At 32.3% G+C, this 15,829-nt stretch overlaps 1 protein-coding gene across 1 annotated transcript in view; it reads left to right on the top strand.

Annotated features, from left to right (window-relative positions):
* Positions 1–15,829, top strand: part of LOC148625296 (glypican-6-like) — a 48,208-nt gene that overhangs the window by 26,948 nt on the left and 5,431 nt on the right. The window contains exons 5-7 of the mRNA XM_088568766.1: positions 5,667–5,797; positions 14,088–14,527; positions 15,423–15,601. Of these exons, the coding sequence (XP_088424892.1) occupies positions 5,667–5,797; positions 14,088–14,527; positions 15,423–15,601 (750 nt within the window). The remainder of the gene's footprint in view (positions 1–5,666; positions 5,798–14,087; positions 14,528–15,422; positions 15,602–15,829) is intronic.

Genomic DNA, 15,829 nt, shown 5'->3' with positions numbered 1-15,829 from the left:
ATTTCTACCTTAATCGTTACAATTTGCCAATAACCATTTCCCTTTTCCTTGTATCTCATCGCTGTCTTTGTAAATGCTGTCACTAAAAATAGAACATAGGGGTTGGACAGTAGTTTATCGCATATATCTCCAAAACTGTAAGGTTTAGCTAAATTCTGACTGGATAAAAGTGTTCAGCATGATGAGATTTATCTGTGGTCAAATTTTGGTTTTTATCTGTTGAGCCATGTTGGAGTTATTGCCCTTCTTCAACAACTTTTGCTATTTTTAATGTTATTTCTTTCAAAAATCTTCTTCTCAGACACTACTTCACCAGTTGAAACCAAACTTGGTATGAATATTTCTTTGGGTATCGTGCATAGAACTGGTATGGGGATTTTTGATCCGTCAAAAAAAATGGCTGTTGTTACAAAAAATAGAACAAAGGAGTCAGACAGTAGTTTTTCACATATATCTCAAAAACTGTTAGGTTTAGCAAAATTATTTCCATAGCTGAAATGACCCTTATTATAAAGCACTCAAAATTCTTCAGGGATCAAAGTTGTCAGGTGACTCCTTGTAAGAGTTATTGCCCTTGAAAGATGAAAAAAATGACAGGTTTTCTTTTTTACAGTCTCCAGCTAATATCTTGAAAACTATAATAGATAGGAAGAAACTTTCTATCGCTGAAATGATCCTTATGATAGTCCTACCAAAGTTTTCTTGAGTCAGAATTGTTGGACAACTCCTTGTTAAATTTATTGCCCTTGAAAGACAAACTTGAACAAGGAGAGCGATACAGGCACCTGGGAGCCTCTTGTGTTTTTTTTGTGTGGTTTTTTTTTTTTTTTTACAGTTTTCAGTCAATATCTTGTAAACTATAATAGATTAAAGGAAACTTTCAATTGTTGAAATGATCCTTATGAGAAGTTCTACCAAAGACCTCTTGAGTCAAAATTGTTGGACAACTTTTGTTAAATTTATTGCCTTTGAAAGGCAAAATTCAACCAGGTGAGCAATTTAGGCTCCTGGGAGCCTCTTGTTTCAATTCATCTGAAAAACAATAAAAAGCAGACCAATTTCATCTAGTGAACAAATGTGTGGGTTTGGCACAGCTTTGGTTTTCTCATAAGATTTAATCCAATTTAATTAGTTAGATGGAATAAATTCAAACAAGATAGCCCTAGCTATGAATTCACCTGTTGGCAAACTTATGAATGGGAAGAGACTTCTGAAATGGGTTGTATAAAGAAAATGATGAACTTGGATCAGGTAAAATATTTACAAGCTATTGTATCATCGTCTTAAAAGATAATATGTGTTTTTCCTCTTTACTTTTGGGTAAAAGAGGGTCAGTAAGTGGTGGAAAATAGTTAAGAATGTAATCTGCGTAGTGTTATGCAGATGCCCCCTATAGACCCCCTTCAAATTATAGGCAATCTTCCAAAACAGAAAAAAAAATGTAGATTTGTGATGGAAGTCTGGCTGTTATCTGTTCAGGTGAGGATCAAAATGTATACACAGCCATTCAGAAATGCAATTTTAATTAACACTTTGTTTGAAACATATGATAGATATATCTCAATCCTGTGGAATATCAATACTTCTAGGGATTGTTGATTTTTGGGTTTTAGACACAACAGGGATGAATTTGATATGAAAAATGTTAAGTGTATTCAAGATTCTTGCAATCACAAAACTATTCACTATTTCTGCATATGATATGGCTATGTGGATTTGTTAATCACATTGCCATCACAGACATGCTATATGCTATTAAATAGTACATTTGAGATTTGAAATTGTGCCCTGTACTGTGCGATTTGGATGATAGATACCATTTATGGTAAGGGAAAAAATGTCAAAATATGCTTAACCTTAACCCCAAACCATTGTAATGAAAGTTTTTTTTTTAATCTTTTGTTTAATGAAAAAGTGCATGGACTATAAAAACCATCCAATTCTTAAAAGGAGCAAAAGGTTTCTTATCATATTTGCATACAGTGTATACTACCTGGTATAAAAAATTCCTACAAGAATGCTTAATTTTAAAGGTTTTAATGTCTCTGGCTATGAGGTCATAAACATGATCAAAAGTGCACCATGCTGTGTTCAAGTACAGTAAAGATGAAAATTTATGTGGGTCATAATTTTGGCTATTGGACATAGTCTTCACCCTATCATTGTGTAAACAGTCTTGGTCTGGGGTTCAGTTAACAACACCACTCAAAAGTAAACATGATCAATCAAAGACTTTGTAAGTGATATCATTATTATCATTTCATGCACCAGATGTGATTGTGTAGTTATAGTTCATAAGATAAGCTTGTCAATCAGTCTGCCCATTCATTGGGGCTGATTATATACCCAAGTTCACAGATCTGATATACTGGTTCTACCTATGGGAAAGGGGGGTAAGGTTAAATACAATTAAGTATCAGTCTTTGTAAGAATCAGGCAGTAGGTGATTCATGAATGTCAAAAACCCACTGAATTCTGTTTTATTTCTTGTTCAGAAACTGTTATAGATCACATAACCAGTCTTAGTTTTTTGTTTGGGGGTTGCACTTTTGAGATAAAATTTCTATAGATTGTACATGAAATTAACACTTTGCAAGAGTTATCCTTCTTTATTTGGTTTGATTTGGTTGATTAAAGTGGGAAGTTAAAGTGTAGTTTTCTCAAAAGTACAGATCTAAATACAGAAAGTACTATTGTTGCATAAAAATATAGCATGTCTTGACCAAAAAAAACATCATCTGATCCATTGGTTTTTCTACACCATGAATCACCATGAATCACCATGCCACAGGCAGTGTCTGAATTTTATATGGACTGGTATTTGATATGTGTGGATTGGAGAGGGAATAACTACAGCAAGGGAATGAAACATGAGCTCTATCATCAAATATTTCACACTTACATCATTACCACTGTGACTAATTGATAACCACTTAAAATAGTTTTGTAAGATTTAATTTTCTCTCATATTTGGTTTGTCAAGACTATCCAGATTTGTTCTGATGATAAATTACACATGGTTCGGTTAAACTAAATAAGCTCTTAGTTAGGTTGACAAAGGAGTAATCTTGTACTAGATATTCTATATCATAATTTGTTGGAAAAATCTTTTTGTCTGGAGAATATCTACTTCTTCCTACACATCAAAAGACATTGTAATTTCCACAGATTATCAATTTTGATGTGTAATATTAGTCATTTAGTCAGGTGAAATATTATGTTAAGCAGTAGGTTGAATAGCCCAATGGGAAAAGGTCGCTGGAGGTCACCTAGAGGCTACCTGTTTTTAAGCAATTCTTTATGGACAATACCTGAGCACAGCAAATTAGAGGTCAAGGAGGATTAAGCTTTTATTATCATGAGACAAGTACAGTTTAACTTTACAAAAACAAGAATATATTACTACTAAATAGACTGTGATAATTGTTAGTATTTATAATACTAAGGATATTAAGGTTGTTTGGTGTTTGAAGGATATTTATGAGACATCTTATAGAATTCAATTGAAATTCCAACACTATTATTATGATTTACATGTATACTTAAAGAATAAAAAGAATATGTGATGGTTATGGGCATTTGGGATTAATACCACAGGGATACATTTGACATCACTAGAAGTAATGGGTTAAAAGTATCTATTAGTGTATATCTACTTTGGTTACAAGCATTACAATTGAGTTGAGCAAGTAGATATGGAGGTTTTCTTCCTGCATTTTTGTATGACTGTCTATTGATAGATGTATTATTTCGGTCAAATCACAAATTTATTTTGAAAATTTAAAGTCTGTTTTGAAATCCAAGAATTCAAATAAAGAAATGAAATTTTTGGGAATACCATGAAATATTTACCCACAAACCAAAAGTTGAATTCCTCAAAACTATTGGTCTGGCATGGCTGACTTGTAAGATATGTCCAGACTGGCATCTCAAGAAACAAGGTTGGTCCAAATGTCTGATAGAAAATTTCTTTTAAATAAGTGATATTATCAATGCATCATTTAGACCAAAAAGACCCAACAGAAATTTACAGAATATATTATGGTCCTGTTGAAGAGCCAGAATGATTGTCAACTTGAAAGTCAATTTTAAGAAGTCTATATAATACCTTCACAGTAGCTAGACTGTCCTTATCTTAACATACTGTAGTGGGCAATTTTGAGGCAAAAAAGTATGAACAATATTTTGCTGATTCTAATTTTGGCAGATGGTACCAAAAATGTAAGTGGTGCCTAAGTACCTAAGCCTTGAGTAAGTATTTCTTGGATTATAATTTGGCTTTTTTTAGACAGATTGCTGAATATACACAAATAAGCTCCCTGCAAAAATTACCTTCTATACACTGGTTACTCAGATAGTACCCACTCAAGCACTGTACCCTGAAAAACTTTCTGATGTGTAGGTCTATTAACACAGTAAATACTTAATTACCTGTCCTGGTATTAGAATCTATAAGTTGTATATACCATGTTTCACTCAAGATTTACTGCACAATTTCATGTATGAGCATACCAGTACTATTATTTCATTTGGAGTTTGTTCATACAAATGTTTCAATAAATTTTAGCTCTCAAATTGTATACCATTGTTATTCCTCCACAAATACTCAATTATTTTCACATAAAGTATTAGAATGAGTTGGTATATCAATTCATTTAGGAGAATGGGTTGATTTTGATATAAGGACAGCCAATATTTTATACTATAAAAGATAAATTAAATTTTCACACTGGTTTGGAGGCAGTAAAAGTAGGCAACAAAAACTCTTGTGTTGCTTCAATGGTAGTAAAAGCATGTTGAGCAAACGCAATGAATTGGTGCATTTGACAAATCCCACCAAGGAATCACATTGTGATAGAGGAGCAGTAGGCTTATAGACAAAGTTGTAATTTTACAAATTAATTACTCGATAATATGTATCCAGGGATATTGAAATAAGTGTCAGACACAAAGGCACGATTATTGAACAACACAAATCAATTTGACTTGCTGTAAAATTCAGATAAAGAGAAATCGTTGATTGCTTTTGAAAAGTTTTCAGACAAAGTGACTATTGTTGGTTGTGATTATTACATGTTCATAACTTCTGTGATTGTGTAGTGAAGAATATCTTGAGCAGTTATTACTGACAATTTGGGAAGCTAGATTGGTTACACATTCTGCAAGTTTTCGTCATAGACTGTCAACAACATGTGTTTAAGTTGTATTTTGTAGATCTGCATTTCTGATTTCTCAATAGGTTCTGTAGTTGGCATTAAAAGCCATCTAAGTTATGTCACAACGAAAACAATCCTGCAGGGGGAAATGTCAGTGAGGAGTCTTAATGTTTAAGATGTAAGATGATGATTGATATTGATTTACAAGGTTCAAAATAGTTTTACCAGTTTTTCTGTGTTATTCCAACAAGTTTGATTTTGTCATCTAGGTTCTCATACATATGATTAAATTATTATAAGAGTGGGTAAAATTATCATACAAAGCATACCTATGTTTTTGTAACTCTTTACAATCAAACAAAATCGTATGATGTTTCTCAAGAATGCATCAACCCCAAATTTATGGAATGTTGATAATATTTTACTAACTCTAAATTTTGTAAAGCATGTGATATTTTACTTGAAATAATTCACATTTTGTTAATCAATCCAAACTATTTGTTATTTCAGAGGCCATGAAGCAGTTGGCAGCCAGATTAGAAGGTCCTTTTAATATTGAGTCTGTGGTGGACCCAATTGATGTAAAGATCTCAGATGCCATTATGATTTTACAGGAAAACAGCATCACAGTCCGAGATAGGGTTTGTACTTCAGAATCATGTGCTGTTATATTTCTACTCAACAAGTTGATGGTATATTGGAATCACCTTTACCCCCATGTCCGTCATTCCATCTGCCCAAATTTCATCACATTTATTCAAATTTGTATGCAGCATACCTTGTAAGCACTTATGGTTGCTGTCTGATATCAACTTCATGTTTTTTAAAACAGCCATTTTCTATTATATATATAAAATGTGGGGGTATACCTACATGGTTCATGACCAGTCCAGGGTTTGACACTAACTTAATTTGTTTGGTGGTCAACAGGACTACTTCAGAGGTAAGACAGGTAGTCTGCAGCAGTTAGTGATGATTCTGTACTGAAATCTTATGAAAAATAAGGGAAAATTTAGATAGCCCATAGGACTACCATGAAAATTTTTCAAGTAGTTCTCTCCAAAATTAGGGTGGCACAGGACTACTGGACTACTGTTAGTGTCGATCCTTGACCACATGTGGAACGTTCATATTCATATTCTATGGAGTTGTTAAAAGTTGGAAATTTAGGAATAGGATAAGGTCAAAGTAGTGAGACAGATGGGATATTCTGGGTTGTATTATCTGTGTACTTCCACAAGACCTACCCAAGTAGGCTACTGGATTTTAATTCCTATGAAACTAGCGATTTAACTTTAATTTAAATTTTGCCCACAGTCTATTTATAATGGTATTTTTAACACATTTATTGTTCTTCTTGGATAATTCCTTTTCTGATATGCAATATGCTTTATTTGAAGAGAATTTATAAGCAGATTGTTTTTATCATGTCAATTTGTTATAAATGTTCTGTCATAGATGAATAGATAAATTAGCTGCAATTGGAAAATCAACATTTTAACATTACAATGTGTTATTGATAGAGATAGGAGTGAAAGTTTCCATGCTCATAAAAATAAAAAATCTGTTTAGATCTTTGTTTAGATATAAAATATTGATAAGTCTATAATTGTGTTTCAGTAGAATACGTAACATGGTGTGATTATGTAATAGGTAGACTTGGGGTTATATCTACTGATATGAATTATTCAAGGACCTTAAAATTAATTTTAAAAAATGTGAGCTAAATACAAAAAAAGATGTACTTTTCTAGTGTTTCAATGGATAATTAAAACAAAAAAATAACTTCTCAAAGTTTGCATTAACATTTTTCAAGATGAGTCAGCATACTGGTATAAACCAGTGGAAACAAGATTTCATGTCACATAAGGAACACAGGGAACATTCCCACTTAATTACTAGCATTGGTTATTATTTTGCCGACACTTAATCAGACATTGCTTTCTCCCTCACCGATTGTGTGGGTCATTAGTTATCCCACTAACAGTTGCTAGATTTATTTTGGGTGGTATTGTAGCTTAAATGGCATTTTAATTGCATTAAAAGAAATACTGTGTAAATTATCCTACTAAACTAAATGAATATAGCTTGCATGTTATTGAGTTATGAACCATCAAAAATAGAAAGACTATGTGCAAGCTATGCTACAGATTTTGTCAAATGATTTGTATCATATTAATGCTTGATTTAGACAATAATTTATGTTTAATTAAAGTTCATATTGACCCGCATTGTCATCTTTTCTTGTAAATAATACAATTATCATAATTATATATCAATGTATAAAAATTTGAAATATCATGTTTGATTCACAAATAATGAAATAAAACAAATGCATATATATCAATGCTCCTTTGTATGTCACTGAAACGAGCAAAAAACTAAATTCTAGTTCATATTAACCATGTATTCAAATAAAAAATTGCTCTTTTTTAAGAAATGACTGTTGAATTTTTTCAGTCTATGGAGAAATAACCCAATTTATGTGGTGCACACTTAAAAACCTGCACAGCAGGTTATTTTCAAGTGTGCACCACAGGCATTGAGGTTATTTCTAATAAAGTAAATATAACTATCATTCCTTATACTTTAATTTTAATATCAAAATTCAACAAGTAAATCATATAAAAAGATTAATGATGTCACAGTCACATTAAAAAATTTGGTCTATGAGGTGATGAACTTGTCATCCAATCAGAAAGTGTGTTATTTCTGGCATTAAATTATTTTCTTAAATGAAGGGGTTTTGTTAATTGAAAGTAGTTTTACTCAGAAGTCACATGAGTGGCTTCGAGTATTGTAAGTTTAAGAATGACAAAAGGGCTTCCAGCAGATAACTTCACGGACGGAAATGCTGTCTTCAAATTAATGCATGATTCTCTTTTAAACTTTAGATATTTCACCGATATCCCAAATGAATGATATTTCAAACATTATTAAGTGTTAATTTTCAGCTAACTATTGTCTAACTGGTAAATCAAGACACTAAACTATTTTTTGCCGCTTGGCAGCGTAGTAATTTCAAAGAAGATAGTTAAAAGCTATCCTGGTTCCCGGGACTACTGAATATTGCGATCGGGAACCAGTCTAGTTGAAAGCCAGTACAATTTAATTAGAGTTATCTCTCTTTGGGTGGTGTTGGATTTTAACTATGCCCCGTGGATGGTACTATAATCAAAATAATTTTATCAAGAAGCGTCACATTCAACATTATCAGCTTCCTTTTTTCAAGTTTAAGGTCTCAAGAACATAAACAAATGCAATAATCTTATTTTCACGATATTTGTGTACATCTTTGTGTTGTTTTGCTGCAGGTTGCAAGAGAAATATGGGTTCAACACCAAAACATTCTCAAACCTTAGTCCATGTCATGACCGGCACTCTAGCATATTGCTTAAAAAATAAACATCGGGAACCTATCTTGCAGGTTGCACGCCAAGCGACTTCCGAGTTTCAGCACCTTCGGTGCTTTGATTTTCATGTTCTTACAGTCTTCTTTCATTAACCTCATTTTCAATTCAAAACAAGATAAGTCCACCAAATTAGAGGGAAAAGGGTCAGAAGTATTTTGTTGTCATTCCCACTTACATTACTTCGTTAGAAACCTTTATTAATTGATGTTAGAACAGGAAAAAAATAATAATAAAAAAAAAAACTGAACATAATCTGCATTTATTAGATTTTAATACATTTAAAAAATGATCAACTTTTAGAAATTGTTATGCTCTCACCAGAAATTTATGAACCATAAACATTAAACAGCATGTATTAAAATTTTTGCTTGATGTTTTAATAGATGAAGTTAAAGGTGTCCTACTCAGAGGGATGATTTCTATCCTATAAAACAGATACAGTTTTAACTCTTGTTGCAAAATTATCAGATAAGTTGGAATTTTGTTGCAGTTTGCACCAGTCTTGGGACTTAAGTTCTATTTTATTTTTCATGTCTGTACTTTCATTCAGTGATAGGGCATTCCTTGAAATATATATTTAAGATTTTTTCAACAGACATTGAATGAATCTTTCTTTGTTCTGGTTCCTACTGTGCCTAATTCAGAAATTTACTTGGGTATTATTTTTTTACTGTCCTCCTGTGTTCTAGGATTTTTCTAAATTATAAGTTTTTAAACTTGAAATGAAGATTAACTTTCCCACATTTGAAGTTTCCTTTCCAAGCTTAACAATTCCTTTAAAAAATTAAAGTTTTCTACTTGCCAAAGGGTAAGTGGTACATATTAAACAACTTCCCTAAACCAGAATTGCACTTGCTCTGAGTGGTTGGAAAGTGGAATCCTGGAACACTGTACCCTTCCTTTGGCATAAGCCAGTACTACAGAATTCAGGATTCTGTCAACTATATTTTTCTGGTACTTAGTTTTAATTTTCTCTTCATGAAGTTTTGGAACTTTCACAAATGAAAGCTATGCTGACAAGAGCAACAGAGTTTGCTTAAGTTCTGAGCTCATTAGATGGCTTTAACACTTAATAGAATATTTGAAGTTTTGAAATTCTTTGTATTTGGCATCTGTGAAAAGATATGAGCAAATCCATTTGTACAAAAACAACTTGTGTTAAATTGTTACTGAATTTCTGGATGGGGAAGAAATCCTTGTGACAATCTTAGTTTTTATGATTTGGATTTTAAATGGATATGATTCAGTTATGGATGGCAAAATTCCAAACTTGCAAGGCTCAGTGTATGGTAATAAAGGTTGTCCTAATGCCCAGGACAATTGAAACTATGACTTGCACACGTAAAAGTTATGTCTTACTTGCCCATAGGACAACCTAGATTTCAATTAAGGCAAGTAGAAATTTCATTTACTTGCCCAATAGGACAAGATTAATAAAATGTTAATGTCATAACCTGTTATAGGATCATCTGATCTGATGGAAAAAAATCACATCCTGATGTGAAGTTTACAGATATTATGATATCATTTTCAAAAACAGTTTTGAAAAAGCTTTATGTAAGTATGGAGTTGTATTTATACCACAACTTTGATGGATGGTTGGCTTGCATTTACATGTATAAGGTGGGGTAAAGACATTTTGCTTTCAAGACATCTTTAAACATTTTTGTACTGGCACTATTTTTGAAACTATAGCCAAAATAATGGGTGGGGAGCCCCAGTATCGAATGTTGGGCATACATTTAAGCCATGTGGTTATGTAACTAATCTTCCCAAAAGTTTTAATTACCACATCTTGAATTGTATACAGAGTGCAGAAAAACAATTTTCTGTCAATCCCTAAATATATCAGTTTTAACGCATGTTGAATCACTCCTGTTAATTGCTATCCCATACTATAGATTTTTCATTACATAATTAGGAAAAAGTTAATTATCAACCACAGGAAAGTGTTTAACCTGCTTTAGGAATGAGCAATTACACTAAGACATCAGAATACACAGAATGTGAACATAATTAAGTGATTGACATTATTCAAATAATGTTAAGGTAGTTACTTTAAGTCATTGACATTGTTAGAATGACTTGACTATGTCCACATACAGTGTTAAGACATTGATTTTTGTCAGGTCAGCTTCATTTCATTCATCATCATCTTTTTGGTTCAGGACAGCAATAGTGTCAGTAAATTGCTAGATGCATAACTTTTAGAATTTGAGTGATTCAGAAAAAAATTATCACAAGTAATGTTCCTGCATGTTTTAAGTGCATCTGTACTTGACAAAAGAATTGGTTAAAACTGCATTGTCAGCAGACATCCACCTGCAAAATGTATAAATAACTTATTGAATGGGTTTGAAACATGCATTAAAGGATGATATGTTAAAATGCATTGCACATATTCCTCTGGTGAACTATTAGTCAAATTTAGTAAGAACATTGAGTGAGTTTTCTGTGCATAGATAATTTTCCCCAGGCGTTTTTCTTTCATCTGCTTTATATCATGTTCAATAAATAACAGAAAATTCATTTTCTATTTATTTACTGCACATACTTAGAATTCCGCCTTGTTTAATGCAGGCAGATTGAAATTTGATGGATGACATTAACTTCTTAATGTTTTATCTATCAAAGAGATTTATTGTCCTCCCTTTTTATTTCGTTTTTTAAAACAAGAAAAAAAATGAAACCAATACTGGATCACATAGCTGATGGGAACCATTTGAAATTGTCAAAATGGTACTATCAGATACATATCTGAATATAAATGCCAGTGAAAAGGAAATTTTATAAAACTTGCAAATTCTATCATCTCTTCTCCTTTATGATACTGGTAGAAATAAGATCTCCTGTTGAATTAAACTGTCTATTTTGTTCTATAAGAAATATACCTGACCACGCCAATCAAGCAAGTTATTTAACAATCCTTTGAAGTTAGGTACAATTTTAATGGAAGATATTAAGTGTAAGTGTTTGTAAGAATCTGGCAAAATGGGAAAAAAATCATAAACATGTATGTCAAAACCCCACCAATCTGACAATGTAATATCACTCAAGGATGCTTTCTCTATTTGAAAAGACCATTATTTGATCTCTGCATCACTGGCTTTGCTCAGAAATTTTTCAATAAAATGTTGGAAAAAAGGGGTTTTTAACAGTTATCTGCCCTTGAAATGCTCATTTTCAGTGTATTACAATGAAATTGTGACTCAACAATGGTCCAGCATGATGTGAAAAATCTTGTCTGTTTTCCTTGATTCTGATGGTACGAATAGTCAAATTACACTATCATTATGGTGTTTTTTTTTTCTTTTCATACCATGTTTCACCTACTGCCTTGTTCTTACAGGGACTGACACTTAAGGCTTATGAATTATTAAATGAGCTGTGCAGGTGCTATATTTATCTGTTTTTTTACTCAATTTGATAGAATTTTTAATTTGTGACTAACTTCCACAAAAATACTTGGTGTCAATTTTCCAAATATTTCTAACTGATAAAATTCCATGAAATAGTGGATTCCAATATTCTGTCTGCATTCACAGACAGAGCATTTAAGGTGCTGAAACAAAAATCAATTCAACCTTTCTCTTGGGCTGAATAAAGTTTTTTTTATTTTAAATCTTTCATGTTTGTGTCGGGATAGATATTATTAATGACTCTAGTACTCACCATACCTACAAATCAATGTAGATGAAAAAAATATATTAAGACATTCCACAAATTTAGAGGGTCTGTTAAATCAATTTTAAAAAGGAAATAGTTTTTCTGCTACCACACAATGGATTTGTATAGAGTGCAATCTTTCAGTCGACCAATATCTTATCTATTCATTTCTAAGGTGGATGGTCTTTCAACGTAAGAATTTTTACCTTTGTGCATGAGCTTTCATTTGAAAGTGACTGATCAGAATGATGGATAAGGCTGAATTGAACATTATTTTTTTTTAATTCTCTCCCAAGACGGGTGCTATTACCCATGTATTTTAAGGGTATTTTTAGATCTATAGATAACATTGCTTGAAAGTTTGCCAAATGAGTTGCACATTCTGATTTATTTAAAAAGGGAATGACCATTATCATGTATTAAGAGCACTCTTCATTTCTAGTTACCTTTTATCAGATAGATTATTTGATATAACTCAAAACAACTTCTTCTGTGATTTATTTTATCATAGCTAATAATAAATTAACTTGTTAGAGTTATTTGTTTTTGATCAGGTTTAGATCCAGAAATTAAAAAAAAAAGGGGGGGGTTAAGCTATTATTCAATGTTGTTTGCCCAAACAATACACAAAATTACCATGATCTCCAGCCCATGGAATCCCACCTTAGTTGCTACATATCATATAGAAAGTCTTTTTTTTCTACCCATAAGGGAAATAAAAGGTTGCAGTTTCTTATCACCCCAATGGAAGACAATGATATTTTATTCTCTAGAGAAGTAGTGATCCATATGTCTGCCTTAACTTATACTATGATACTTTTGAGATCTTTGACAAATCATTTTCAAATATAAACTCAGAGCTGTTTAGAAAATACAGGTGGAGTTATAGTGTATATTTGTTTTTAATACAAAAAAAAATGTCTTTCAACCTTGATATGTGAATAAGAGATATATGAATTCGGTTCTTGGGATAAAAAAAGACATCTCATTCTGACTTTCCTTTACTTCTGTACTGTGGTGGTACTATTTACCCACTAATACCATACATTCTTGAACAACAGGTCTGTGAAGATATCAAAAGCCAAAGAAATAATTTGAACTTGTAAGGCTGTGTAAATTAAATGCAGGAATGTTAAGTCTATGCAAATGATTAAGTTCTTCTGTAGTTCAGGGAATCACCTATAAAGTTTACATGGTCTTGTTAAAGGCTTCTCGTGTGTCCTTCTAAGGGATCAAGTGATCTTCTTTGGTCTATATGTGTCATTTATATATTTAAGTATTTTGGTAAGAAATTTTAGACTTTGACATTCAAATGGAGTTGTAGATCTGTGGTAAAGATAATGTTGTCTAGAAGACAAGACAGTACTATAGCTAGATTAATGTGAAAGGTCAAAGTTAATTGAACCCCAAAAAGTTACATGTTATAGTTTTGTAGCAAAATTCTGCAATAACCTTGTTTTTTTCTGTAGGGTTGAACAACTTTTGAAAGTCAATTTCATTTTTAAACAGTAACCTAGTGTTATCTACTGAAAAACTTTAGAGATAATTACTTTCTTGTGCTCATTAAATACATGCTACTTGTATATGTACAGTCATCTGGCTTTTGTTTTTCAACTGTAAAATTGATTGTATTACTAGAGTAAACGTAGACAATCGTGCATTTTGTAATGTTTAAAATCCTAATGGTAGTCTAAACAGGTTGCTGTTATTTGGGTCTAATTCAATTTGTTCATTTAAATCATAAAGGTGTGTGTGTGTATAAACCAGTACTGTTAGTTAAGACATCAAGTTGAAAGTCACTGTTGTATGTCTTTCATTCGTCATTTTCAAAGGGTGTTTACTTTCTTTTCAGATCTTTGAGGGTTGTGGGAGACCACCAACAAAACCAGGCCAACCTGGATTGAGAGGTAAAAGGTCAGCTGACAATATGACCTCTGTTGACTCCAACGATCACAACCAAGAAGGTGTATCAACAAACTTTCAGGCTGACAGAACATACAAGCATAGTAAAATTAATTATGGAGCAGGTGAAATTGTGCCAGAATCAGAAGGTCCACAAAACCCCTATGGGCAACATTTTGTAGGGCAGTACACGCCACCTGATGGCAAGAAAGTTAAACCAACCACAGCTGCAGGAACCAGTCTAGACCGTTTGGTTCGGGATATCAAGGACAAAGTTAATACAGCCAAAGATTTGTGGATACAGTTGCCATACTTAGTCTGCAATGAAGAAAAGATAGCTGCCCAACCAGATAAGGATGACCAGTGTTGGAATGGACAAGATAGGGCTAAGTATGTTTTAGATAATGGAGGTATAGAAAATGTGGTGATCTTTGTCTCTTGTCTGTGTATTGTATTGACTTGTGTTTAGTACATTAGTTTTTATTCCCATACACTTCTTAGTTCTACTGTAAAGTTCTTAAAACCTACCAGTACATTATATGAAGGTTACACATCATTGTAACAACACAGGAGCACATCCAGAAATTCATAAAATCGAAGAGTGAAGGGTTCCATGCTACCATTTGCTGTGAACAATAGCATGAAATTTACAAAAAAAATTTAATAGGGCTTCTAACTCCCAGAACCCTAGCCCACCTTCACCCTTTGGATCCAAATAAGATTTTTTTCCGCTTTTTATCAGAATATCAAATCCAACATCATAGTACCTTAGAACAGATCATAATTTTATTGCAAGAAGTGTAAAATGGGTCATAACAAATATCTTTTGTCATATGATAAATGTACTCTATAAATATAAACATTTTCAGTTTTTTTCATTGATACTTATTATCAGATTAAGTGGCTATTTATTTCAAAGATGCATTCTACTATAAAGAGACCTATTTGTGGCAATTTATTTCACAGATTGCTTTTGCTCACAATATTAGGAAAAATAAGTTGGTTTGCAGTAGCAGTCGTCTCAGAAGGAGATATTCAAAAAATATCATTCAATTATCTCACTGAACTGCAATATCATCAAATGTGTCAAGAAATGTCATGTTTGTGATGACAAATATTGCATCAAAATGACACAAGAAATGTGGATTTCAAGCCTGATATAAAGTTAAGTTTAACATCTCATTTTCCTTCAGATGTACTCTTATCTCATCACAACTGGTAGGCCAAGTATTTCTACATTTTTAATTTCTTATACATAACCATGAACTCTTCTTTCATTTTCTAGATATGTGGCTGAGGTCCAGAAAGATGGTATCATTAATCAGATCAACAATCCAGAAGTTTCTGTCAATGTTAATGAGGCAAATTATATAATAGAGCAACAAAAAATACAGCTAAAGATCATTACTGACAAATTAAACACAGCTTATAAAGGTGGTGATGTGACATACATACTCACTGCAGGTATGTTAGGAGAATTTGTTAATGTTTATGTTGGTGAGGTAAACAGTGTCAAGAACAAAAGTATATCAATTAGACATTCAGAACGTAGAATGAAAATGAATGGATAAAGATTAAAGACTTATGAGAATTCATTGTTTGTGCATGAAATATACCACTGACTATACTTTAACTTGCCTACAAAGATGGTATTTCATTAGTAATTTCTTACATGGTACTTTGGTTTGAACT

This window comes from Perna viridis, chromosome 2 (assembly GCF_037379345.1).
Source record: "Perna viridis isolate PV_CMFRI_1.1 ecotype Kerala chromosome 2, ASM3737934v1, whole genome shotgun sequence".
Classification (NCBI taxonomy): domain Eukaryota; kingdom Metazoa; phylum Mollusca; class Bivalvia; order Mytilida; family Mytilidae; genus Perna; species Perna viridis.
Note: the sequence above shows the minus strand (reverse complement) of the source record. Positions and strands in the feature narration are given on the sequence as shown.